Below are 27,670 nucleotides of genomic sequence, written 5' to 3'. Positions count from 1 at the left end.
ATGACCTCCCAAATTACCTTTGTCCAGTTCAAATTCCAGTCATCTCTGCTTTATTATTTTTGTCATCCTTTAAACACAGATTTTCTGGTACTGAACATGTTCTCATTTTTGATCAACCAGTTCCTCTTCCCAACTGTCCTCAGCCGCCTAGGGTAGACACCCTGAGGTCATACTGTGATATTTCCTTCCCTTTCCTGAGATGTTATATCCTGTTCATCAAATCTCACATTTGCCCCTTCATGTCATCCATTACCACATGCCTGAATTCTTTCAACAGCTTCCTAGCCATCTCCTTAACTGTAGCGTCTCTCTCCCACAATCTTCTGCTCAAGAACCCACAATGGCTTTCTAATTGTACTACATAAAGTCCTAATCTGACTGCATAAAGGCAACCTATTCCTCTGCTTGGCTTTCAGCCTTCTCCAAAAGCTGTACCAACCTGGCGTATCCTTATTTCCTACTACTTCTCAAAAAATAATCTCTTTTTTCCTCTGTTCCTCTCTCTCTTCTTTTCCAATGACTATTTGGCTACTGATCTCTTTATCAGTTCCCACCTTGGCTATTAAAATAATCGTTTGACCAATATCCTGTCTCCAGTTTGTTCTTTCATTTATTCCTTTTTTTCTGCCTTAGTTCACCCAACAAAATTCTATACAAATGCCAGGGATATAAAAATGACTAGAACACAGTTCAAATCTCAAAAATCTAACAGGGAGATTACAGATGACCACATATGTACCTATCTGAGTACTACAGTAAGAGTATAAATAAAATGTAGTGAAAACTCAAAGGAAGAACCAATTAATTCTCCTAAAGGTGATAGGGGAAATATTCACTGAAAAGGTAAAGCTGACCAGGCTGTTTGAGGACAGTGTAATTTCATGAGGGTGTCTGTGGAGTACATTCCAAGTGACAGGGAAAAGCGAGAGTAGAGAGTGGTGGTATTAGACAATGACACACTTGAAGAGGTTGAGTTCAATTTGCCTAATATGTATAGTGTTTGGAGACAGCATGAGAGGAGCAGAAAATAAAACTGGAAGGTAGATGAATATATTTTGAAAAGCCTTACATCACGTATGAAAGAGTTTTTCCATCATCTCCTAGGGAATAAAAGAGTTTTGGTAGGTGTTTAAGCAACGGAAGTGAAAGTTGGGGGAAGGGGGGAGGGTGACACTATCAGATTTGTATGCTAGAAAAATTATGCCAATGAATCTGGTAATAGGACTAAGTCCTAAAATATAGTAGTCATGGTGAAAACAGAAAGACAGATTCCAAAGACAATTCAAGACAAATCAGCAGGGTTTGATGACTTTTTAAATATAGGGGCTATGAGAGAAAGGCAATCAAGAAATTTTTTTGCCTTATGCTACTGAGTAGATGGTGATGGCCTCTAAGCACAGAAAGAAATACAGAGGGAGAAACAAGTCTGTCAGAGAAAATGAGTTTGGCCTGTAACCTGCTGAAATGGGGGTGCCTGACACAGGGTCCAGCATGAGGCTGGAAATCTTTAGAGAACATTGGGGCTTGGGGAGATGGTCAAGATCCTAGGAAAAGATGAGGCTGTCATTTGATCTAGCTCCCTTTATCCTGATTCTGTTGCACTTTCTGATATTAAATTTAGTTTTTCAAATTGGGTTTGATATTTTTATTCACTTGGCAATTTTACTTTCAGCCTTAACTTGATAACCCCAAATTATGTCTTATCTTATGGCTTATGGCCATTCTTTTCTGTGTTTAGAAATATTGCAGAATCGAATGAGGTTTGACAGAACAGATAAAATCAAATACCTGATGCTGTAAAAATTAGTGTTAGCTCTAAACTCCCACCTTCTTCAAGGACAGAACCCTGCCCCCCACTCCTAGCCCCAGGCCTTGCCCCAACAGCCAGTCTTATCTTTAACATCATTTTTATTTGTTTAATGTTTACTATTTATTTTTAGAAAGAGAGCAATGGAGGGGCAGAGAGAGAGGGAGAGAGAGAGAATCCTAAGCAGGCCCTGAGCTATCAGCACTGAGCCCCATGCAGGGCTCGATCCCACGAACCAGGACATCATAACCTGAGCCAAAATCAAGAGTTCAACGCTTAACTGACTGAACCACCCAGGATACTCTAACACCATTTTTAAACTTCAGGTATGAAAATTATGAACACTTAGAAGTAGGTCAGGGGGCGCCTGGATGGCTCAGTTAAGCATTGTACTTCAGCTCAGGTCATGATCTCACAGTTCATGGGTTGGGGCCCTGCATTATCCTCTGCACTGACACCATAGAGTCTGCTTGGGATTCTCTCTCTTTCCCTCTCCCTCTGTCCCTATCCACCCCCCCACTCTCTCTCAAAATAAATAAATAACTTTAAAAAATGTTTTTAAAAGAAAGTCTATTTAAAGTTTACCTTTATGATATCTGTGCAAAGTGCATTTTGAAACATATTCACATTATAGATAACACTATACATACACAGAAAGCAAATTATATAAACACCTTAAAAGTCACCAAGGCAGAAAAAATACATTAAATGTAAATTATCCCCTGGCTATTAAAGCATGTTTAACAGTCCCTCCACCAGGGAGTCTTTATTATCTAGGACTGGTATTAGAAATATGTAAGAAAGTAATAAAATAAAGAAATAAACTTAAAATATATATATTGGGCACGTGGGTGGTTCAGTCAGTTAAGTGCCGGGCTCTTGGTTTCAGCTCAGGTCATGATCTCACCATTCGTGGGTTCGACCCCCAAGTCTCATTCTGTGCTGAAGCATGGAGCCTGCTTAGGATTCTCTCTCTCCCTCTCTCTGCCCCTCCCCCACTCCCATGAGTACATGCTGTGTCTCTCTCTCCCTCTTAAAAATAAATAAACTTAAAAAAAAAAGAAGTTTGTAAGACAGTAATAAAACTACAAGGTCTAAAATTCAGCTATTAGTAATTCACAAGGGCCCTATGTACAACTGCCTATAGGGCCAGGCAAATAAGGCACAGGAGTAATGCGGGAGACCAAAATGACAGCAGGGGCTGGGACTAGAAGTGTTTGGCCTATGAAAGGGCACAGCTACTACTCACAGGAATACTAGCCAAGTATTGGCAAATATTCTGACTTTTTTTTTCCCAAGGGACTAGAAATCCAGATTTTATGTAAAATTTCCAGATTTTAAAAATTCATGTGGACCTCTGCTCTAATTGTTCCAAATTAGTGAGGTTTATTATACATCAATTTAATCCCGTTAACATTTAATACTTTAATGAGGCTAAAATATTGCCTAGGTTTTAAAGTTTTAATGTTTACCATTAAAAATTATTTTAGAAATAAATAAGCTATCTTAGTCATAATCTTATAAATATATTAATATCTAAATACATCATAATTTCAGCCTTTAATGCTGCCAAACTTTTTCTAACAAATAGAAACTGAGTGGGCAGAGTTTTATTTTTCAATTTTAATAGAATGAAAAATGTGCTCCAGAGAACAACTTTTAGTTTTTTGTAGCAGTTTGACAGAATCCAGAAAACATTCACACAACCAATGAATGTGCCAGACTCACAAAATTTAGTAATTTCCATTGATGCAAAGATATTCGTCAATATTTGCCACTGTTCATAACTTGGTGATATCTACTTAAAAAATACAGTCTTTAACTAGGTCTCATCAACAGCTCTAGTTAAGTTCACCTTGACCCCATATGTGATTTTACCCTGTCCCCCACGAAGACCAGCTATGTAAATCTGGGGCCTGGGCACTCGGGTGCTGCTTTCTCTCATAGACTGCGTGCTGGCATCCTTTGGTGGGTACACCTGTGAACAATTTTCTCTTCTCATGTGACTAAGGTCAGTTTGTACTGAGTGAGTAACCTTCCGACGCAAATTGGCCTAAGAAGAAAGAGAATACACAGGAATTAACCCATCTCTAAAGAACAAATAATTTGGCCAAATCTTTTTTCTCAGTCCACAAAGAAATTAGCCCTACCACACAGCATATTTCTACAAAACATTAAAACATTAGAAAAACTAGAACATAATAAATATCCTTTGCCAAGAAGTGAGAAAATACATAAAATGTTGAAAACGGACCCAAAGAAAGAACATACAGATCACACTTAACAGTGAGCCCAATTATTTGTTAATATAATCTTTTAATTCCTTCATTATTATATTTTGAGATTTATACAACTTGGATTTTTCCACCATACTGGGTTTATTTTTTTAAAAGACAAAAATTTGAGATTTCGTTTCTTTTTTAAATGGGCTTCACCCAAGACTTTTAATATAAAAAGTTCTGATGTCTTCAGGTTATATTTTACATTAGTCTACATCTTGCTTGCTCTTTTTATGGATTACTAATAAACATGAAGTTAAACAGATTACTCAGGCTGGGAAGCAAAGAGGAGTTTTATTGAAAGGAGACAAGGAGTGGGGTGCCTGGGTTGCTCAGTCAGTTGAGCATCCGACTCTTGATTCTGGCTCAGGTTGCAATATCACAGTTCCTGAGATTGAGCCCCATATCAGGCTCTGCGTGAGTGTGGAGCCTGCTTGGGATTCTCTCCCTCTCTCTCTCTCTGCCCCTGCCCCACTCATTCTTTCTCTGTCAAAATAAATAAACTTTAAAAAACAAGCAAACAAAAAAGGAGACTAGGAGTTACTGAAGTAACAAAGAAGGCCAAGAAAAGAACTCAGAAGCATAAAAGCCTGTGACTTAAAAAGGTAGAGACCGGCGTAGCGTAAATGGGGCCAACATGGCAGAGAAGTAGGGGTATCTGTACCTCTCGCATCTCTCAAACAAAGAAGGGCTAAAGCCAAAGGACTTTGAACCTCAAGAATCTTGTAGAAAAAGAGACTGAGTCTACCGGGAAGAAACAAGGACAAACTGAAGGGCCATGGGTGGGTGATTGCAAACGGGGGGGGAGATAAAACAGGCCGCATAGGCACGGAGGGGAGGGATCCCCTTCTGCAGAGAGCCAAAAGGAAGAGAAAGAGTGGCTAGGGAAGCATAGGACTATATCTGGACAAGAGAAAACCCTCGGACCAGGATGGAGAAGCATCCCATCTCTAACTGCTGGGCTTTCTTCAGACTGGGGCAGGCTGCCTGGTTCATGCACCTGGGGAGGCGGGGAGCCATCTCTGGGTTCAGTGGTAGATTAGGGCACAGTCCACAGCAGGAGAAACCGGTCCTCTCCCCTGAAGTGCTTCCGCACAGGACAAAACCAGCCGGGACCACATATGGGGCCTGGATAGAGAGGTGCTTCCCCAGTACCAGGGCACACGGTGCAGGGATTTAAATCCCAGCCAAGAGCCTGGCACGGGAGTCAGTGGAGCCAGACAGACAGCCTCATTTGCCACTGCGGTCAGTGAGGATGGCTCCAAAGGAGTGATTTGGGACACTGGGTTGTGGAGAAGAGACTGGGGCGGGGGTCGCCATCTTTCTCCCTACCACCACCAAGGTGAGGCCTCAGAGATCCCACCATGGAAACCACAGTGGAGGCGGGACCAGCCTACACCAAACCAGGCGTATCTACTGGGTAACTGTGTATCTACTGGAGAGGGATAGACGCTTTGGAGGCAGTCGGCCCCCTCCTCCAGACTAGCACTGCTGCATTGCCTGGATTAATCCTAGGATAATTCTTGTTATTTAGATATATTCTCCCTTCCATTTCTCCTTCTTATCTCTTCCCTCCTCCAGGCTGGCTATTCCGGTTATTGGTTTGTTTAAACAGACATATTTAATCCATTCTCTAGATACGTGTTCTACACCTCATTTACTTTCCTTTCTCTCTCTTTGGAAAAATCATGTCTTCTAGTTTCTCTGTCTGGGTAATATTATCGTTGTTTCTTTTTCCTCACATCCTTCCTTATTTTCCTCTCTCTCTCTCTCTCTGGATTAAGCCTTTTAGTCTCTCTGCCTGGTCAATGTTTATTTTTTCTCCCCCCCAACGCCTACGCCTGTCATTTCTCTCTTTGTATGTGTTCTTCAATCAGTACCGCCTCCACCCTGTTCTTTATTTGTAGCTGGTGTTCCTGGTATTTTATTTTTGGATTGCTTTTAGTTTTTTGTTTCTGTTTGTTTTATTTGTGTGTTTGCATATTTTTGTTTCCTGTTTGTTTGTTTGTTTTCCTTTCCAGGGCTACTTCAAGGAACAAATCAAAGCATACCTCATGGAGAGTCCAAAACATCATTACGAATAGGGAAATAAAATAACCAAAGTCACAACAGAGAACAAGTAACACACTCCAAAAAACATCTCCTGAAGAGCCAGGCCCTGGACAGTGTATGACCACCCTTTAATATAGCAGTGCTCACAATGCAGAGCATATAACAAGCTTTTAAAATTCATAAGGGACAAAAAACTAGCCAAAATGATGATACGGAAGAATTCTCCTCAAAAGAAATTCCAGGAAGAAGTGACACTAAAAAATGGATCAAAACAGATAAAAGCAACATAACTGAACAAGAATTTAGAATAATAGTCATAAAATTAATCATTGGGCTTGGAAAAAGCATAGAAGACAGCAGAGAATCTATTGCTGCAGAGATCAAGGAACTAAAAATAGTCATGATGAGTTAAAAAATGCTATAAATTAGGTGCAAAACAAAATGGAGGCAGTCACAGTGCGGATTGAAGAGGCAGAGGAGAGAATAGGTGAATTAGAAGATATAATTATGGGAAAAGAAGAAGCTGAGAAAAAAGAGATAAAAAAAAATCCAGGATCACGTGGGGGAATTAGTGAACTATATGATTCAATCAAAGGGAACAATATCCGTATCATAGGAATCCAGAAGAAAGAGAGAGAGAGAAAGGGGCTGAAGGTGTACTTGAACAAATCATAGCTGAGAACTTCCCCAATCTTGGGAAGGAAACGGGCACTGAAATCCAAGAGGCACAGAGAACTCCTTTCAGACATAACTTGAATTGATCTTCTGTACGACATATCATAGTGAAACTGGCAAAATACAAGGATAAAGAGAATTGTGAAACCAGCTAGGGATAAACAGGACTTAACATACAAAGGTAGACACATAAGGGTAGTAGCAGACCTATCTACTGAAACTTGGCATGCCGGAAAGGAATGGCAGGAAATCTTCAACGTGATGAACAGGAAAAATATGCAGCCGAGAATCTTTTACCCAACAAGCCTGTCACTGAGAATAGGAGAGATAAAGGTTTTCCAAAACAAACAAAAACTGAAGGAATTCATCACCACTAAACCAGCCCTACAAGAGATCCTAAGGGGGATTCTGTGAGTAAAATGTTGCAAGGACCACAAAGTACCAGAGACATCACTACAAGCATGAAATCTACAGATAATACAACGACTCTAAACCCATATCTTTTAATAACAACACTGAATGTAAATGGACTAAGTGCTCCGATCAAAAGACATAGGGTATCAGAATGGATAAAAAAAACCAAGACCCATCTATTTGCTGTCTAAAGAGACTCATTTTAGACCCGAGGACACCTTCAGATTGAAAGTGAGGGGATGGAGAACTACCTATCGTGCAACTGGAAGTCAAAAGAAAGCTGGAGGAGCCATACTTACATCACACAAACTAGACTTTAAATTAAAGGCCATAACAAGAGATGAAGAAGGGCATTATATAATAATTACAGGGTCTACCCATCAGGAAGAGCTAACAATTATAAATGCCTATGCACCAAATTCAAGAGCACCTGACTGTATAAAACAATCACAAACATAAGCAACCTTATTGATAAGAATGTGGTAATTGCAGGGGACTTTAATACTCCACTGACAACAATGGATAGATCATCTAGACAGAGAATCAGTAAAGAAACAATGGCCCTGAATGATCCACTGGACCAGATGGACTTGACAGATATATTTAGAACTCTGCATCCCAAAGAAACAGAATATACTTTCTTCTCGGGTGCACATGGAACATTCTCCAAGATAGATCACATGCTGGGTCACAAAACAGCCCTCAATAGATATAAAAGAATTGAGATCATACATTCACACTTTCAGATCTCAATGCTATGAAACTTGAAATTAACCACAGGAATAAGTCTAGAAAACCTCCAAAAGCATGGAGGTTAAAGAACACCCTACTAAAAACAAATGGGTCAACCAGGCCATTACATAAGAAATTTAAAAATATATGGAAAAAAATGAAAATGAAAATACAACAATCCAAACGCTTTGGGATGCAGCAAAGGCAGTCCTAAGAGGAAAATACATTGCAATCCAGGCCTATCTCAAGAAACAAGAAAAATCCCCAATACGAAATCTAATAGCACACCTAAAGGAACTAGAAGCAGAACAGGAAAGACACCCCAAACCCAGAAGAAGAAGAGAAATAATAAAGACCAGAGCAGAAAGAAACAATATAGAATCAAAAAAAACCAACAACAACAGAACAGATCAATGAAACCAACAGTTGGTTTTTTGAAAAAATAAACAAATCGATAAACCTCTAGCCAGGCTTCTCAAAAAGAAAAGAGAGAGGACCCAAATAGATAAAAGCACAAATGAAAATGGATTTATTACAACCAATCCCTCAGAAATACAAGCAATTAGCAGGGAATACTATGAAAAATTATTAACACCCACACACTACCAAAACTCAAAAGGGAAGAAACAAAACATTTGAACAGACCCATAACTAACTAGTGAAGAAATCAAATCAGGTATCAAAAATCTCCCAGCAAATAAGAGTCTGGACCAGATGGCTTCCCTGAGGAATTCTAGCAGACATTTAAAGCAGAGTTAATACCTATCCTTCTCAAGCTACTCCAAAAAAAACAGAACGGGAAGGAAAACTTCCAGACTCATCTATGAAGCCAGCATTACTTTGATTCCCAAACCAGACAGAGATTCAGCAAAAAAAGACAACTACAGGCCAATATCCCTGTTGAATATAGATGCAAAAATTCTCAACCAGATACTAGCAAATCTAATTCAACAGCATATAAAAAACAATTATTCACCATGATCAAGTGGGATTCTTTCCTGAGCTGCAGGGCTGGTTCAATATTCGCAAATCAATCAGTGTGATACATCACATTCATAAAAGAAAAATAACAACCATATGATCCTGTCAATAGATGCAGAAAAAGCATTTGACAAAGTATAGCATCCTGTCTTAATAAAAGCCCTCAAGAAAGTCGGGATAGAAGGAACATACTTAAACATCATAAAAGCCATTTATGAAAAGCCCACAGCTAATATCATCCTCAATGAGGAAAAACTGAGAGTTTTCCCCCTGAGATCAGGAACATGACAGGGATGTCCTCTCTCACCACTGTTGTTTAACATAGTGTTGGAAGTCCTAGCATCAGCAATCAGACAACAAAATGAAATAAAAGGCATCAAAATTGGCAAAGATGAAATCAAATTTTCACTTTTCACAAATGACATGACACTCTACATGGAAAACCTGACAGACTCCACCAAACGTCTGCGAGAACTGATACATGAATTCAGCAAAGCCACAGGATACAAAATTAATGTACAGAAATCGATTGGATTTTTATACACCAATAATGAAGCAACAGAAAGACAAATAAAGAAATTGATCCCATTCACATTTGCACCAAGAACCATAAAATACCTAGGAATAAACCTAACCAAAATATAAAAGATCTGTATGCCAAATGCTCTAGAAAGCTTATGAAGGAAACTGAAGAAGACACAAAGAAATGGAAAAACATTCCAGGCTCATGGATTGGAAGAATAAATATTGTTAAAATGTCACTACTACACAAAGCAATCTACACATTCGGTGCAATCCCAATCAAAATTGCACCAGCATTCTTCCCAAAGCTAGAACAAGCAATCCTAAAATTTGTATGGAACCACAAAAGATCCTGAATAGTCAAAGTAATACTGAAGAAGAAAACCAAAGCGGGAGGCATCACAATCCCAGACTTCAGCCTGTACTGCAAAGCTGTAATCACCAAGACAGTACGGTATAGGCACAAAAACCGGCACATAGACCAATGGAATAGAACAGAGACCCCAGAATTGGACCCACAAACTCAAAATGGATGAAGGACCTGAATGTCAGACAGGAAACCATCAAAACCCTACAGGAGAAAGCAGGAAAAACCTCTTTGACCTCAGTCACAGCAATTTCTTACCTGACACATCTCCAAAGGCAAGGGAATTAAAAACTATTGGGACCTCATCAATATAAAAAGCTTTTGCACTGCAAAGGAAACAATCAACAAAACTAAAAGGCAACCGACAGAATGGGAAAAGAGACTTGCAAATGACATATCAGACAAAGGGCTAGTATCCAAAATCTATAAAGAACTCACCAAACTCCACACCTGAAAAACAAATAATCCAGTGAAGACATGGGCAGAAGACATGAATAAACACTTCTCTAAAGAAGACATCCGGATGGCCAATAGTCACATGAAAAGATGCTCAACGTCACTCCTCGTCAGGGAAATACAAATCAAAACCACATTGAGATACCACCTTACACTGGTCAGAATGGCTACAGTGAACAAATCAGTAGACTACAGATGCTGGAGAACATGTGGAGAAACGGGAACCCTCTTGCACTGTTGGTGGGAATGCAAACTGGTGCAGCTGCTCTGGAAAACAGTGGGGAGGTTCCTCAAAAAATGAAAAATAAATCTACCCTATGACCCAGCAATAGCACTGCTAAGAATTTACCCAAGGGATACAGGAGTGCTGATGCATAGGGGCACTTGTACCCCAATGTTCATAGCAGCACTTTCAACAGTAGCAAAATTATGGGAAGAACCTAAATGTCCATCAACTGACAAATGGATAAAGAAGCTGTGGTTTATGTATACAATGGAATACTACTTGGCAATGAGAAAGAATGAAATCTGGCCATTTGCAGCAACGTGGATGAAACTGGAGGGTATTATGCTAAGTGAAATAAGTCAGTCAGAGAAAGACAGATACCATATGTTTTCACTCATGTGGATCTCGAGAAACTTAACAGAAGACCATGGGGGAGGGGAAGGGGAAGAAAAAGTTACAGAGAGGGAGGAAGGCAAACCATAAGAGACTCTTAAATAGGAGAACAAATTGAGAGTTGATGGGGGTGTGGGGGGAGAGGGGAAAGTGGGTGATGGGAATTGAGGAGGGCACCTGGGCACTGGGTATTGTATGGAAACCAATTTGACAATATATTATATTATAAATAAATAAATAAAAGTAAAAATAATAAAATAAAATAAAATAAAATAAAATAAAATAAAATAAAATAAAATAAAATAAAATAAAAATGTAGAGACTTGGAAGGAGAAGAAATATTCCAGATTTTGAGACACTGTGGATGATTGAGAACCAAAACTACTTCCTCCACACTGAGTTTATTGTCTACATTAGTGTGACTTTTCTATTTGGACATCTTCATTAGCATAATTTGATCATTCCAAGAGACTCTTACCAAAGCAAATAACTTGATTGTTCACTACAGAACATCCCAAAAGACACACCTTCAGTAGTAAGTACCAACACACAGATTCTAACATTCTCTGCACCCTACCCCATAAATCTTCACTTTCTATTCCCATCAGTGCTGGGCTGCTTTTTCATGATCTTTACCTAATCTAATTCAAGCCCTCATCCCATCCCCTGACCTACTCTTGGCTTTGAAAGACCTACCTTCCACCAAACTTCACATTCTCAATACATTCTGACCTTGCTCTTCCCCCTCAAGACACTACCTAGGCTCTGCTGAGGTGCTGATTCCTCCTATAGCTTTAAGCAATACACTCAGTTTTGTCTTACCAGCACATTGTACTGGTCATATATGGGGAGCCAGCATTTGACGTGATGTGATTCCAGAGGAGAATTAGGTCTAAGGTGAGCCTCAGAATTAAGTGGAGGTTGAAGAATGAGAAGAAGAGTTCAGTCGGTATGCAGTGCAGCCCCACGGGATACGCCATTCTTTTAACATTTCCAATCCAGACCTATGCTGGTACCTCTACCTCTCATATCCATCCAACCATCATTCCCCTCTTCTCCTTTGCCTATTTATACCTCAGACCAACTTAAAATGTCACCAGGATTCATTTTTTATTTCACTTCTATTCTACCACTTACCAAGAGGTATTGAGATATTTTTAGTGTATCAGTGTCACTTGCTAGACAATTAGTTTCTGAAGAACAAATGTGTAATATCTGTGTTACCCATATATATCTGATGGGCTCAAGTGAGTTTAGTAGATAACACAAAAGAACATTGGGGATGGAGCTTCATGTACTACAGAAGAGTAACTGATAGGAATGCTAATGGAACGAGGATCTGGAAGACATACCAGGAAGCTGATCCTTCCTCATCCCAGGAAATTAAGGGACTGAAAAGCTGCCACCAACAAAGGGTGGCAAGAGAAATGCCATGATTGGTGAAAAGCCTAAGAGACACTGAATATACAAACTGCCAAAAGCTAGACCTTATATGACAATAGAACTCAGATCCACAACCTCTATAGCTGTAGCTATAAGCCCGGAACAGACAGGACTTGGCCAGCTTCCCTATTTTTTTTCTACCCACGCCCCCACCTTCCAACTAAGGACCAACCAGAGAAAGCCAACTATGCCCACCAAACCATTCACATAAGAGCCCCAACTTTGAGTTAGCCTGCTTCCATTTTCCCCATGTCAACAATCTCCAGTCAGAGCATGCTTGAAGCCTTCCCCTTTTTTTCACTATAAGGCTTTCCCACTTTCCCTGCCTGCTTTGGAGTTTCTGCCAATGGCCAGTGATGATGGTTGACTCCCTTGCTATAGAAAACTTTGAATAAATAGCCTCTGTTCTGATTTGGGTAGTCTTCATTTACTCCCATACCTGATTTCAGTTAAAGAGATGGATAAAATATACTAAGAAAAGGCTATAGATATAAAAGTTTATTTCCTTTGTACTCTAAATACTTATTGTCTAAAATGACAAGGTACTGTAAAAGGGTGAGAGGGAAGAATTCCACTAAGTCACACAGGGATGATATTTTCAAAGCCAAGCCTTGAGGGCAGGCACCTCTTATGATTAAGGTGACTGAGAATTAGAAGGACAAGAGAGCTCAGTGCCTGTAGAGAACATGCTGACGTAAGAGGGGACACAAGAGAGGTTAACATTCTGCTCCTCAAAAAAAAAAAAAAAAAAAAAAAAAAAAGACTACAAAAGACAAAGATATACTTTAAATGATTAGAGGAAGCTGAAAGTGCTCTAAATCTCATAGATTAGCACAATAGATGGATATAGAAAGAAAGAGAGAGCAACTACCATTGTTCTAGTCACTGGATAGTATAATTTGAGAATAGTTTCATGCTTCCATATGTGCTTAAAATTAGAAGACAATCTTACAATGCAAAGCTGGCAAATTATATGCAAAGAACTCTGTATACATCCCACTAGTTTATATAAGTAATTTAAATTACCCACTCTATGACTAACAACACATTAAAGTTCCCTAACCTATAGCTCTCAGCTTTAGCACCATCTTCCTGGAAACTCCCACACCATGAGAGCCAAGTGGAGGGAGAAGCAAATACACAGGCTGAAGCGAGAAAGAAGAAAGATGAGGCAGAGTTCCAAGTAAATGGCCAGTGTGTACACCCATGGAAGCCACAGGAGCAGAAACAAGGAAAGCTAGAGGCCAGGGACGCTGGTAGAAATTGTTGGACAGCATGCCTATTTTCTAGAAATTGATTCAATGAATCTAGAACATTGCCATCTTATCACAACAACTACCCTTGAGAGACCCACCCTGCTCGTACCAAAACAATCCCTTTTGGTCCTGTGCCCTGGACCTGTAACTTTTGGGACTAATTCTGCTTTAAATTGTGGCTGAATGTAACACATGTACAAAATATCATCTCTTCTGCTGTCTTAGCTGAAGAAAAACAAATTCCCCAACCTATAAATAATTTTAAAAAATATTGTTACAAACCAATTTTATAGCTTTTCTTCTCAATTCCCATTCATTCCACTCATATGATCTCACAATCGTTGGTGGCAATATGTGCGTATCTGTTTGTGTGCTACTTTCACACTTTGTAATTGGTTTTATATGATGTTTGTCAACATCTTTCATCTAAAGAAATGAAGTTCTGTAATTAGTATTTATTAAAAAGAAGCATTATTTAGAGATAACTAAAAATAAACTGACAAAAAGATTAGAAAAATAAGAATTTTTCAACATGGAATATACTCATAAAGACAGCAGAGAAAATAAGCTAATAGTAGTGAACTAAATGTGATAATTTTCCTGGGCATTATGGCTTTCTTTGTACCTGACTTTGTGAACTTAATATGGGAGGTATATTTTGGGAGGGGAAAACCTGACATTCATTCAAGTCAAATGCCCCTCTCCAATTTTCACAATCGGTAGCATACATGAATACTTTGTTGAAAACTGACTGAAGTTTAAAATAGCCATTAAATGTTAAATATGAATCACATTTGTTTAAAGTATCAAAACATCTTTAGGATATATCTAAACCCCAAACTATGCATATACTTGATTTTGTTTTAGTTGGATATTTTGATTTTCTGCTGGGATACCCACAAGCTCACTATTAAAATATTAAATATTAATTCCAGGCTAAATAAGATATGATTGTGCTATATATGAAGTTGCTGGAGAGGGTGGTAGAGGTTTAAGGAACTCAGATCATAGTGCACAGGAGGGACAGATTAACTTTTTTTTTTTTAATTCCAGTGTAACTAACACAGTGTTATATTAGTTTCAGGTGTATAATATAGTGATTCAACAATTCTGTACATTACTCTGTACTCATCACGATAAGTGAACTCTTAATTTCCTTCACCTATTTCACCCATCTCCTCACCTACCTCTCCTCTAACAACCACAAGTTTGTTCTCTGTATTTAACAGTCTGGTTTTTTTGTCTCTTTATCTCTTTGCCTATTTGCTTTTGTTTCTTAAACTCCACATATGAATGAAATCATATGGTATTTGTCTTTCTCTGACTGCCTTATTTCACTTGGCATTACATCCTCTTGATCCATCCATGTTGTTACAAATGGCAAGGTTTCATTCCTTGTTATGCCTGAGTAATATTCCATTATATGTATGTGTATATATATGTATATGTGTATATGTGTGTGTATATATATGTATATACATATACATACACACATATATATGCCCTGTAAGATTACATATACATATGTACATATGTACATACACACACACACACACACACACACACATATATATATATGCCATGTAAGATTAACTTCTTACTCAAATCAAACAGCAGATAATTACTGATTGCCTACCACCTAACATAAGATATAATTTTTTTTGCCCTCAGAACGATGTTGTGATATAGTTGGGTAGATAAAAACATGTTGCAAGATGATTAGCAATATTACACAGTACAAGTAAATGGCAAGTAAATAACTATAAGAACTACAGCTTTGAAATATGAAAGGAGAAAACTCACTTCCATAGGTACTTAAGGTCACTGAAGAAGAGCTGGGAATTAAATACACAGAAAGAAAGGAAAAAACAAGACCCAAAATATAGGGGAAAATTGTTTAATGGAAAACTATGCATTATCTACATATAGCATACATTTCTGATGATCTGATTCTAACCTGTCACTGTCTTTGAAGTATTTTACAACTCTGTAAATTATAAATAAGTGGTGGCATGGTCAAATAATTCTTGTCTATAGACATGCAAATTCATAATTCCTTGAAGGTTTTTTATGGAACCTGACAATATAAATTCTCAAATTTATATGGAAAGTAAAGACTCAAGTATAGCCAAGATCCTTTAGAGAGGAAAGGGTGGGAGAACTTACCCTACTAGGTATCAAAACTTACTATAAAGCTATAGTAAGATATAGATACAGGAATTTTTTAAAAATTGAACTGAATAGAATAGAGAGATTAAAAATTAAGCCTGTGCATATAAGACACTATAGATATGGAGAAAGGAAAGAGTACTGAACAAATGGTCTGGGAAAATTCATTACTCAAATAGAAAAAAAATTAAAATTGGATCTTCACCTCCCAATAGACACAAAAATCAAATCCAAGTCAATTAAAGAGTCAGGTGTGAAAGGCAAATCCAAAATCCATATTTTTTTTACAAAACAACATAGGAGAATATTTTTATGATCTAAGATACATGAAGATTTCTTAAACAAGACAAAATTTGAGACGTGAAGAAAAGATTAATAAATGACATATTAAAATGAAAAACTTTCATTCATGAGAAGACATCACAAAAAGAATGAAAAACAGAGGGGTGCCTGGGTGGCTCAGTCGGTTGAGCATCTAACTCCTGGTTTTGGCTCAGGTCAAAGTATTCACATAGGCTACCAATTGTGAAAATTGGAAGAGGGGCATTTGACTTAGGAATGAGTGATGTTAGGTTTTCCCCTCCCAAAATACACCTCCCATATTAAGTTCATGGGTTCAAACCCCATATATGGGGTTCTGCGCTAGCAGTGTGGAGCCTGCTTGGGATTCTTTCTCCCTCTCCCTCTTTCTCTGCCCCTTCCCTGCCTGTGCTCGCTCTCTCTCTTTCTCAAAATAAATAAATAAGCTTTAAAAACACAGAATGAAATACAAAACTGGGAGAGCACGAGCCAGTGGAACACAATTAAAAGCCTAGAAACAAACCCATTCCATATGAGAATTGTTAATTCAATGGAGGGGTCATCATACTGAGTGGGAAAACCATGTATTAATATTAGCATCACCAGTCACTGCTGGGATCACATACAGTTTTAGAAGTGGGCACAGTAGAAAATAGAACTAAAACCATTAAGCTTTATTAAGATATAATTAATGAAACTAGTAATTATTAAAAAAAAACTAAATGGTACTATGAATGGGACAACCTAATATAATAAACATAAAAATTCTTTTATTATTTTAATTCAATTCCAGTTAAAATCTCAGTAAGATTTTGGGGGAAACTTAGCAAATTTATTAAGAAAACTACCATGCATGACTAAGACAATTTTGAAAAAATACAAGGCAAAGGAAAGAGCTTGCCCTATCAGGTAATAAAATATACCAGAAAGTATTATCTTACAACTCTAAGTTATCACCTGTGTTATCTGTGCTAAGTTCTTTAATTTTAGATAAGGAAATCCTACAGACTCAGTTATTTATCTAAACGTAGTCTTTCTCTTCCAGATTTTTCCAGTCTAATTTATCAATTTGACTCCTTATCTTGTTTTCATTATTCTTTGTGGATTTCATTAGTTGCCTTCTTCGGGGTGAATCTCTTTCCAATAGCATTAAAGGCCCTCTTCTGATCCAGTCTCTGTTTGGACTTTGGAACTATTCTACAACAAGGTATAACTTTCTAATTAACTATACTTTTAAACGTCATGAATTCTTAAAATACTGACTCTGCTTACCTGAGAATATGGAATGAGGGTTTCGAACTGTTGATGAAGTTCCAGTAGCTGAATTAATTCTGCATTTTTTTTTGCTTTTTCCTTAATTAAATCAATATAATTTTCAGGACTTTCTGCAAATAAATATGCAGCATCTCTGGTATTAAAAGTGTAATACTTTTCTTTATATTTCAAAATTCCAATTGCTGGATTTCCTGGAAATTAAGAAAAGGAAATGAATGAGATATAAAATAGTAAATGATTCTATGTTTGTAATACATCCATAGAATCATCCCCTACATACTGCATATTTAACATATGACTTATGCATATTTCACATGTTTTCATTTTGTTAAAATGCTACAATTAGCAATTTTAAATTATACATTTTGTTAAATTCTATTTTATGTGAAATTCATATTAAATTAATTTTAACGAATGGTTTTATATAAAAATTATTTTACTATACAGATCTAAAATGTTTGAAAATCTTTTATGAGAAGGCACGCAGTCATCTCGTGGTTTCAAATCTCCTTTAACTAAACTAACTACTACAAGCATTGTTTTAAAAATAATTCTATAAAAACTACAAAAATGGGACAACTTACCCAAAATACATTTCCTTTTTTTTTTTTTTTAAGATTTTTACTTTTAAGTAATCTCTACACCCAACATGGGGCTCAAACTCATGACCCCAAGATCAAGAGCTGCATGCTCCACCGACCAAGCCAACCAGGCATCCCCAAAATACAAGTCTCTATGTTAGAAAGTATTTCCCATTGTGAACAGATACTACAAAAATAAGGGTTATTAAATATCCACATAGTTGGTGGGAATTATATATGAAACAATAGTACTGCCTTATTTATTTTTTCATTTGTTCAACAAAATTTATTGGCCCTATTCCTGGCACTAAGGAAATAAAAACAAAATTGCTGCTCTCAACAAATCAACAAATATACCATAGGCCAGAGAGTACTGCAAAAAAAGGTTAAAAATAAAGCCAAGGGGCACCTGACCAGTTAAGTGTCCGATTCTTGATTTCAGCTCAAGTCATGATCTCAGGTCATGAGATTGAGTCCCGCATTGGGTTCCGCGCTGGGTGTGGAGCCTGCTTAAGATTCATTCCCCGCCCCCCTCAAAAAAAATAAATAAGCTTGCTAAACACATAATAAAAGGAAGAAGGGTGTGGTTGATATTTTAAATTGGGTGATCTAGGAATGCTAAATAAAATGAAGGAGGAAGGTATGTAGCTATCTGGGGGATAGACAGAGTTTTCCAAGTAGAGGGAATAAATAGCAAGCATAAAGGCTCTGAGGTGAAAATGGGCTTGAGATGTTCAAGAACAAGAAAGCCAGTGAGGCTTGAGTAGGCAAGGGAAAGTGATTGGCAATAAAACCAGTGTAGTCATTGAAAAGGATCCTAACTAGTTAGTAAGCTTTGAGATTTAAGTCATGTGGTCTGTAGTCCTGAATGGAAGGAGAAAAGTCCTACAGAATTCCTCTAAGTTAGTGCAGTTTGCTGCTGCCCAGAAAATAATGTAGCAAACAGAAATAATGTAGTGAACAAAGTAGTCAGGGCTAGCTTATTCAGAGAGGATTCTGAAACCCATAGCCCCACAAGCTCTTCTACTTTCCTATTTCTCTCTCTTTATTAGAATCCCAGATAGTGGAAGCTTGAAGGGGCCAAACAGACCTCCTAGACTAGAAGCCAGGCTCTCCTGAACCTTAGCCCATAGCTTTTTCAATTATATCATGCTACCTCTGTCATCACCCTACAGCTATGGTTCTTTGCGTTTGTGTCTCTTGTGACTCCCTTCCTTTCTTATTTGTGATGGATGGATGGATGATGCATGGATGGATGCAAGGAAGGAAGGAAGGGAAGAAGGAAGGAAGAAGGAAAGAAGGAAGGAAGGGGAAAGAAAAGGAAAAGAGAAGAGAAGAGAAGGAAAGAAAGAAACCATCTATATTCCATCACTTCTTATTTCTTCACGGCTTTTGATTGTTACCCCCCCCCCACCCCCACCAGTATCACTGACCCTCATGGGGCCTCAGAATACTATTCTCTCAGCTCCCTATGGTAAACCTCTTACTTCCATTATGAAAAATCTAATACCATAAAAAATGAGTCAGGGGCATCTTGGTGGCTCAGTCAGTTGAAGAGTCCAATTCTTGATTTTGGCTCAGATCATGATCTCACAGCTCGTGAGTTCGAGCCCTGCATTGGGCTCTGTGCTGACAATACAAGAGCCTGTTTAGAATTCTCTCTCTCACCTTCTCTCTCTGCCCCTCCCCTCACATGCACTCTCTTTCTCCCTCTCAAAAATAAACTTAAAAAAAAGTCAGTATGCATGTTCTCTAGGCTGTATGTAGTTCCTATAATTCTAATAAAAAAAGTAATATCCAACTACGAAATATAACAAAAGAAATGACAAAGAAAGAAGAAAAGGAAAAAAGAGGTTAATGGTGTAAGGTAAATCAGAAATAATTTTGTCCAACTGTTTTCATTCTAGCCCTAGCTGACTTTTTATTTCCAATTCACACAGCACTTTTTGGATAATAATTTATTTCACCTCAATTTCTGACTTACTCTTTGTTAGGGGAGAAGCTCTAGTAATATATACAGAGAGATTTTATTTGATAAAATATTGGCCATTTCCTTAGGTGGATCTGACTTATACAGAAATCCTGATCTATGTTAATAGAACACAACCATAAAGCAACAGAGTATTTTTTTAATCAACATAATCAGCCAAATTAGTGTTGCTCTTTCAACTAATTACTTTGGAAGATGATCTATTTTAGTAACGCCATGTGAATTTCTGGAGTCCCTCATTGGCCATATGAGTCATCCCTCTTCTATGATAATGTAGCATCCAGATTTCATTATATACACATTCTATCACTTATTTGTTTTCGTTTCTAAATGTGGAAGCTTCATGAATTTGCATGTCATCCTTGCGCAGAGGCCATGCTGATCTTCTCTGTATTGCTCCGATTTTAGTATATGTGCTGCCGAAGCGAGCACCTCACTTATCATTTGTGTGTAATTCTTGTTTATGTCAGTCAACCAGATTATTCTGTGAGCACTTCAAAGATGAAGATTTTGGTCTGGATCATCTTTGTGGCTCCTTTCCTAGTTCACCGTCAGATCCCATAAAGTTTTAAAAAATGATAAGTGAAAAAAAAATGAATAAGTAAGTGACAAGGACGGCTTTATTTAAAGAAAAAATGGGAAGTCAAAGCAATATCATTTCCCACAATATACCTGGAAGAAGAAGACCATCTGTTGTAGCAAATGTGTAAGCACAAAATCCTCGATACTGAATTAACAATTTATCAAAGTTGGCTGTTGTTTCTGGGAAAAGCCATTCTTGTTTTCTGAAATCCACCGGACGTACTCTATCTTCTAAAATAAAAGAGGAGGACAAGAAAAACTTCAGTCAAGGAGAAGAGTAAACAACCCAAGAAAATAAGCAGAAAAGACTGGCTGTTGTGTGACTAAAATAGAGAGAGATCAACTTCATTCAAGACTGTATAGCTCTTCATAATACACTAGGTGGGCAAATTCTTTAAATGTGATGCTCCTATACTAGGACTATTGTTTCCTGAAACAGCTGAGAATGTTCTGAGCAGAAAGCTTCAAGGAAATCTCTCTTAGTAATTTAATTTTGATAACAAGGTGCACAATCTTTGTTCTTTACACTTTTAAAAATCTTTCCTAATGGTGGCTGGCTTACTTATTTACATGTGACAAACAAATAGTCCACATTTTCTACACAAACAAAAACACATATCTGTAAAACATTGATCCCAAAGGTTCTTAGCTTTGGCAATCCTACTATACTTCTGGGTCTGGCTCTACATCAAAACAGCAATACCACAAATGCCCTTGTGACTACAACTAGAAGTAAATGCATACTTGGGGGAAAATAAACCTTCCTTCTTTTTTCCTGATATGCCTGAAAGTCTCAAAACAGAGAGGAGATGTGGCAAGTGTTAATTAAATTCTTTTAGAAGAACATTCGGTCTCCCAATTCACTGGAGCAGTAACGTGATAAATAGTGTTCTGGTGAATAAAAAGTTGTGACATATAGTGGAAAGTGACGTGTTTAACTCCAAGAAGTAAACTGTCTTGCCAATAATGGTGAGTTTAATATCTACTGTTGAAGTAGTTTAATATTTACTGCTGAAGTGACTTTAACCTTTTTAAAAAATTTTTTTTAACATTTATTTATTTTTGAGAGAGATGAGAGCACGAGCCGGGAAGGGGCAGAGGGAGAGGGAGTTACAGAATTCGAAGCAGGCTCCAAGCTCTGAGTTGTCAGCACAGAGCCAGATGCGGGGCCCAAACCCACGAACTGTGAGACCATTACCTGAGCCGAAGTCAGACGCTTAAACAACTGAGCCACCCAGGCACCCCTAAGTGACTTTAACTTTTTAATTTCACTTGGTATTTGTGTAGATATGCTGTTTTAATAAAATAAAATAAAATAAGTAGGAAAAACTTTAACTGGAAGGATGCTTTTCAGTCTTTCTAATTTAGTTTTCAAGTTTATTTTTTAAGTCCAGTAGTTGAAGAATGGAAATTACAACTTCATTTTTATTCTCCACTTATACAAAATTTGAATTTGTAAAAGAAATTTAGAGAGTAAATTATCAAATCTCATTTTCTGGAAAAAACTTTCTTTTTAGGCAACAATGCCCAGACTCTATTTTGGCATTTCTCAAGAACTTCACATTGTCTTTAAGACAAAAGATACCAAAAAAGTAAAAAGCAGTTTGTTGATAAAGACAGCCTTCTTATAAGAATCAGTGCATCTCTTAAAGGGTCTAAAATAAGCTCAATTTTACAGGGATAAATTTCATTGATTTATAAATTTCAGCCTGAATCTGAGGTAGATATATGGCAAATGACATGCTAAAGAAATAGAGCTCTAAATACGGCAAACATTAATATCTTCTCCTACTATAAATCAATAATAAGATCACTAAGACTACAACAGAAACACATAGGCAAGGAAAATCATTGTTAACCAAAACCCTGACAATAACATTAAGAATGCTTATTATTGGGGGCACCTGGGTGGCTCAGTAGGTTAAGCAGCCGACTCTTCATTTCGGCTTAGATCATGACCTTGGCTCAGATCACGATCTCATGGTCTGTGAGATCGAGTCCTGCATTGGGCTCTGCACTTATAGTGTGGAACCTGCTTGGGATTCTCTCTCTTCCCCTCCCCACTTGCTCTCTGTCTCAAAATAAATAAATAAACATTAATTTTTTTTTACAAAAGAATGCTTATTACTGGATAGTAAGGTACTTAGCTTACATATTTTCTGTTTCCTGCACTTTTCATAATGAACATTAGTACTCTTTTAATCAAGAAAGATGTTTAATACCTTATCAAAAGGATAGAGCATGAAAATTTTACTTTTTTTAAAAACAAACTTTATGCTCAACATGGGGCTCTAACTCATGACCCCAAGATCAAGTGTTGGATGCTCCACTGACTGACCCAGCCAGATGCCCCAAGCGTGAAAATTTTAAGAGTGCCTTTATTCTAGAGGCACTTTTAAGAGGAAGAGGAAGTCAAGGATGGTTTCTATTACCCATGTGTTCCTTCATCCTACACACATCAGTCTTCACAGTCAGCCCATCAAGAAGATTCTGCATTACTTTCTCAGGAAAGAGGAGTTCATGAGCACCCAAGAATGGCTCAAGGTGAGTTGTCAAATTACTGAGGACACTAATCAAAACAGTTTCATCCTGGAAGCTAGTCCACAGATTGGAAAGTGCAATGAAGATGGGCTGAAGAAGAGAAAAGAATGTTTAAAATGTAACTGTTTAATAAAATTACAAATCACTGTGCTCTTAAAAACAAAAACAAATTTGTGTCAGTAAAGAAATTCTTCCTGAAGACAAGTCAAAGTCTTGTGAAGTTAAACAATAAAATCTACATAGCAATAGGATTCATAAATTATGAGAAAAAAAAACTTATATTTTATTTCAAACTATTCATGTTGGTATGATTGTCATAAAGTTAATTTACCACCCCCCCAAAAAAGCCAAACACATCGATCACCTAAGAAAGATTTATGGATGCTTGACCCCAAAAAGCCAAGAGGAAAATATCTTCTTTTTGTAAAAAAGCTAAATATGACTCATTATTATTAGATTTATCTGGTTCAATCATGATTAAAAGAACCTGAAAGTCTACAGATATATCTTGAGGCATATCTTGTGAGCTGCAATTAAAGATTTTAGATCAGTGAGATAAAAACTTTTTTTTAATGTTTATATTATTTATTTTGGGGAGAGACTGAGAGAGAGAGAGAGAGAGAGAGAGAGAGAGAGGGAGGGAGATTGGGGGAGGGGCAGAGAGAGAGGGACAGAGAGAGAATCCCAAGCAGGCTCCGCATTGTCAGCACAGAGCCCGACACGGGGCTCAAACCCATGAACCATGAGATCATGGCCTGAGCAGAAATCAAGAGTCGGATAGTTAACCTACTGAGCCACCCAGGTGCCATGAGATAAAACGTTTTTTATTCATACTAAAGGTCACTGACTTATTGAATAAACATATACAGAAACTAATTAGGCCCTACTAAAAAGTAAAACAACTTAGCCTTTTGTTTCTTGGCTTTTAAAACCTAACATTGGGAATGGTTACACAAAATTGTCAAGGCCTCAAAATGCTCTATAAAATACTGCATGTGCACCCTACACCTCTTTTGGGCTACCAGATTTGCCCCTAAGATGGTACAGATAATCAGAAAGTCAGTGTAAGTGCAGGCCTGGTAAACACAGGGATTACCCTCTGTCTCTTCATAAAGGACACAAGTCACATCACCCCTTGGCTGAAGGCAATCTCTAACCAGCCACTGTGAACGTGTTCTCAACACTGCATTACAGATTCGTTTTGTTGCCACAGCCCGTGCTGGTATTATGGCTATCATAATATATACCTGCATTTCCTTTAGTAGCAGCTGTCTGCAGAGGGAAGTCCCGCATCCAACTTACACGGTTATTACAAAACAACCATAAAGAACAGGATCAACTTGTACAAAAACCAATATCATATTTTTAGTGATTAACTATAATTATGATTACTTATGATTCAATTGTATAGGACTCAAAGGTATATTCACTCTTAAGCAAGGTCAAAGTTGATGGCAAATACTTACAAAGACTTGTGATGTTGGGACAGCAGTCTTTGATTTTACAGTCATTTTTAATTGTTCCAGTTGGGCTCCTAACTGCTTTATCATCATTTCTACTTCTTGAGCACAGGTAATTATATCTGACTGTGAAGACAACATAATTTGCATTAATATTTTTATAACATCACTAAAAAATTCATGTGTTTTAAGCCCTACCTGCTCCTTACATCCCCTGAAGTTAAGCACAACGGGAGCTGAAATTCTATTCTCCATGGTATCTGCAAACCAAGAACAGTGCTGGTGTGCCAACGGCACTCCAGAAATATTTGTCGGATAGGTGAATCTTTTGAAATACAATAGCTATAATTTTTTCCCAAAGGTATCCTTTTTCTCAAGGTATTCTTTGACAGGCAGTATAACTGCATTCCTGAGAAGGGGGGTCCTACGACACAACTTTGTTCAGCTGTTATTTTCCCACTCCTTAATGATACAATTAATGAGGTGTTCCTCTGAAAACAATTTTGATACCAAGATTTTTTAAAATTACATCCAAGAATGCAGAACATCTTAAAAATCACATCACTGAAAGAAAAACAATGTATTTCTGATATGACAATAGTAATCTGAAAATAAGGTATTAAATGCTGAATCTGAAATAATTACTAACATTTATTCTATGTGCTAAGCATCATAGTAAATACTTATAAGTACAAAAAGGAAGTAAGTATAAATAAGAAACTAAGATGTAGACAGGTAAGTAAAGTGCCCAAGGATACACAGCCAATAAAGGGTGGAATCATGGTTCTATCCCAGACCAATGGAGCCCAGAACCCAGCTCTTACCCATTATATTGTACTGCCTAAGATGTGACCAGAAATAGCGGTAGTATGGGTTTATCAGTACATTGTAAAAGAGTGACAGTTACTTGAAGAGAAAAAAAAATGTATTTGAGTCTTCAAATATGAGCCTAAGTATATGCTTTACTAGAATATTTTTTTTAAGTTTATTTATTTTGAGAGAGAGACAGAGAGAGAAGGGAGTGCACTGTGCACACACGAGCAAAGGAGGGGCAGAGAGAGGGAGGAAGAGAGAGAATCCCAAGCCAGCTCCATGCTGTCAGCACAGAGCGAGAAGCGGGGTTCGATCTCACTGAATGTGAGATCATGAGCAGAGCAGAAATCAAGAGTCAGACCACCAGAATGAGCCACCCAGGAACCCCTACTAGACTATTTTTAATTGACAAAAATATTACTTCATTTAAAATATCAAATATCATTGTATTTCAACTAATGAAATATTTTATTCACAGATATTAACATGCATCCTGTTTTAATTTTACCTATACTTTTCTTTAAGCATCTCCTTCCCCTTGCTACATGCTCCATGTAATCCTATCTATCCCATCTAATAGGTCCCTTGCCTACCTCATAGAGTTTTCCCCCTTGTTTGTTAGTTTTGTTTTAGAAATCAAATATGAAGGGTGTGGTGTCTGGGTGGCTCACTCAGTTAAGTGTCTGACTCTCAGTTTCGTCTCAGGTCATGATCTCACAGTTTCATGAGTTCAAGCCCCACATCGGGTTCTACACTGACAGCATGGAGCCTACTTGAGATTCTCTCTCTCTCTCTCTCTCTCTCTCTCTGTCTCTCTCTCTCCCCCTCACTGTCTGACCCTCCCCACTCATGCTGTCTCTGTCTCTCTCAAAATAAATAAACTTAAAAATAAAAATAAAATATGAAAATGGGGTCCTTAAAGTCTCTTCAGATTTGTGCAACAGCAACAAGAAACAGAAATAATATGCTCTCCAAAATAAAAGTTACCTTCAATACATAACTTCATTAAATCTATAATTGAAAATACTCTAGACTTCCTCCCCAGAGCTATGTTTTCAGAGGACACCGACAGAGTAGGCATACAGAAATACTTGATTTTTCCTGATTATGACCTAAAACAATCACTCTGTTAACATTTTATCAAAAAGAACTTGTTCACAACTATGTGGAAGTTTTAGTGTAAAGTGGTCCTCACAAATAAGTAGAAAGATAGTCTGTGTTCATGGACGGGAAGAGTTAATATTGTTAAAATGTCCATACTACCCAAATCCATCTATGGATTCAGTGCAATTCCTATCAAAATTCCAGTGGCATTTTTCAAAGAAATAGAAAAACAATCCTCTAACTTGTATGGAGCCATAAAAGACCCCCATGTACCCAAGCAAGCTTGAGAAAGAAGAACAAAGCTGGAGGCATCATGCTTCCTAATTTCAAACTATATTGCAAAGCTATAGCAATCAAAACAGTATGTTAGTGGCATAGAAACAGACACATAGATCAACAGAATACAGAGCCCAGAAATAAACCCATCATATACGGTCAACTAATTTATGACAAAGAAAGCAATAATATACAATGTGGAAAGGACCGTCTCTTGAATAAACGGTGCTGGGAAAACTGGACAGCAACGTGCAAAAGGATGAAACATACAGAAAATCAAGTCATATTGGATTAAAGACATGAATCTAAGACCTGAAACCCTGAAATTTCTAGAAGAAAACATGGAGCAGTAAGCCTCTTGACATCAGTCTTGGTGATGATTTTTTTGATTTGACACCAGAAGCAAAAGAAACAAGAGCAAAAGTAAACAAGTGAGTCTGTAACAAACCAAAAAGCTTCTATACAGCAAAGGAAACCATCAACAAAATGGAAAGGCAACTTGCTGAATGGGATAAAATATTTGCAAGTCATATATCTGATAAGAGGTTAACATCCAAAGTATACAAAGAACTCCTATAAATAAACAGCAAAAGCAGCAGCAGCAACAACAAGAACAACAAAACCCGAACAATCCAATTAACAAATGGCCAGAGGATCCAAATAACATTTTTCCAAAGAAGACATACAAATAGCCAACAGGTACATGGAATAATGCTTGACATCACTTACCATCAGGAAAAGGAAAATTAAAACCACAGTGAGGTATCACCTCACACCTATCAGTATCAAAAGACAAGTGGTAACAAGTGTCAGCAAAGATGTGGAGAAAAGCAAACCCTCATGCACTGTTGGTGGGGAAAATAAATTGGTGCAGCCACTATGAAAAATGGTATGAAGATTCTTCAAAAAATTGAAAATAGAACTACCACTGTAACCCCTATCAAAAAAAAACACCAGCATTCTTCACAGAGCTAGA

At 37.5% G+C, this 27,670-nt stretch overlaps 1 protein-coding gene and 1 non-coding gene across 8 annotated transcripts in view; both read right to left on the bottom strand.

Annotated features, from left to right (window-relative positions):
• Nucleotides 1-3,402: 3,402 nt before the first annotated feature.
• Nucleotides 3,403-27,670, bottom strand: part of CFAP206 (cilia and flagella associated protein 206) — a 44,591-nt gene continuing 20,323 nt past the window's right edge. For 5 of the 7 annotated variants that reach the window (XM_045057820.1, XM_045057819.1, XM_045057823.1 and 2 more), the window contains 6 exons: nt 24,508-24,627; nt 22,933-23,131; nt 20,591-20,731; nt 17,345-17,538; nt 13,886-14,029; nt 3,403-3,860 (listed from right to left, as the gene is read on the bottom strand). In XM_045057820.1, coding sequence (XP_044913755.1) covers nt 3,630-3,860; nt 13,886-14,029; nt 17,345-17,538; nt 20,591-20,731; nt 22,933-23,131; nt 24,508-24,627 — 1,029 coding nt within the window. In that variant the 3' untranslated portion in view covers nt 3,403-3,629. The remainder of the gene's footprint in view (nt 3,861-13,885; nt 14,030-17,344; nt 17,539-20,590; nt 20,732-22,932; nt 23,132-24,507; nt 24,628-27,670) is intronic. The other 2 variants (XM_045057818.1, XM_045057822.1) reach the window with 2 other exon arrangements.
• On the bottom strand, nt 20,244-20,350 carry LOC111560626. The gene has a single exon (XR_002742629.1). It is a non-coding gene; the product is annotated as a U6 spliceosomal RNA (small nuclear RNA).

Source organism: Felis catus, chromosome B2 (genome assembly GCF_018350175.1).
Source record: "Felis catus isolate Fca126 chromosome B2, F.catus_Fca126_mat1.0, whole genome shotgun sequence".
In the NCBI taxonomy this organism is placed as follows: domain Eukaryota; kingdom Metazoa; phylum Chordata; class Mammalia; order Carnivora; family Felidae; genus Felis; species Felis catus.
Note: the sequence above shows the minus strand (reverse complement) of the source record. Positions and strands in the feature narration are given on the sequence as shown.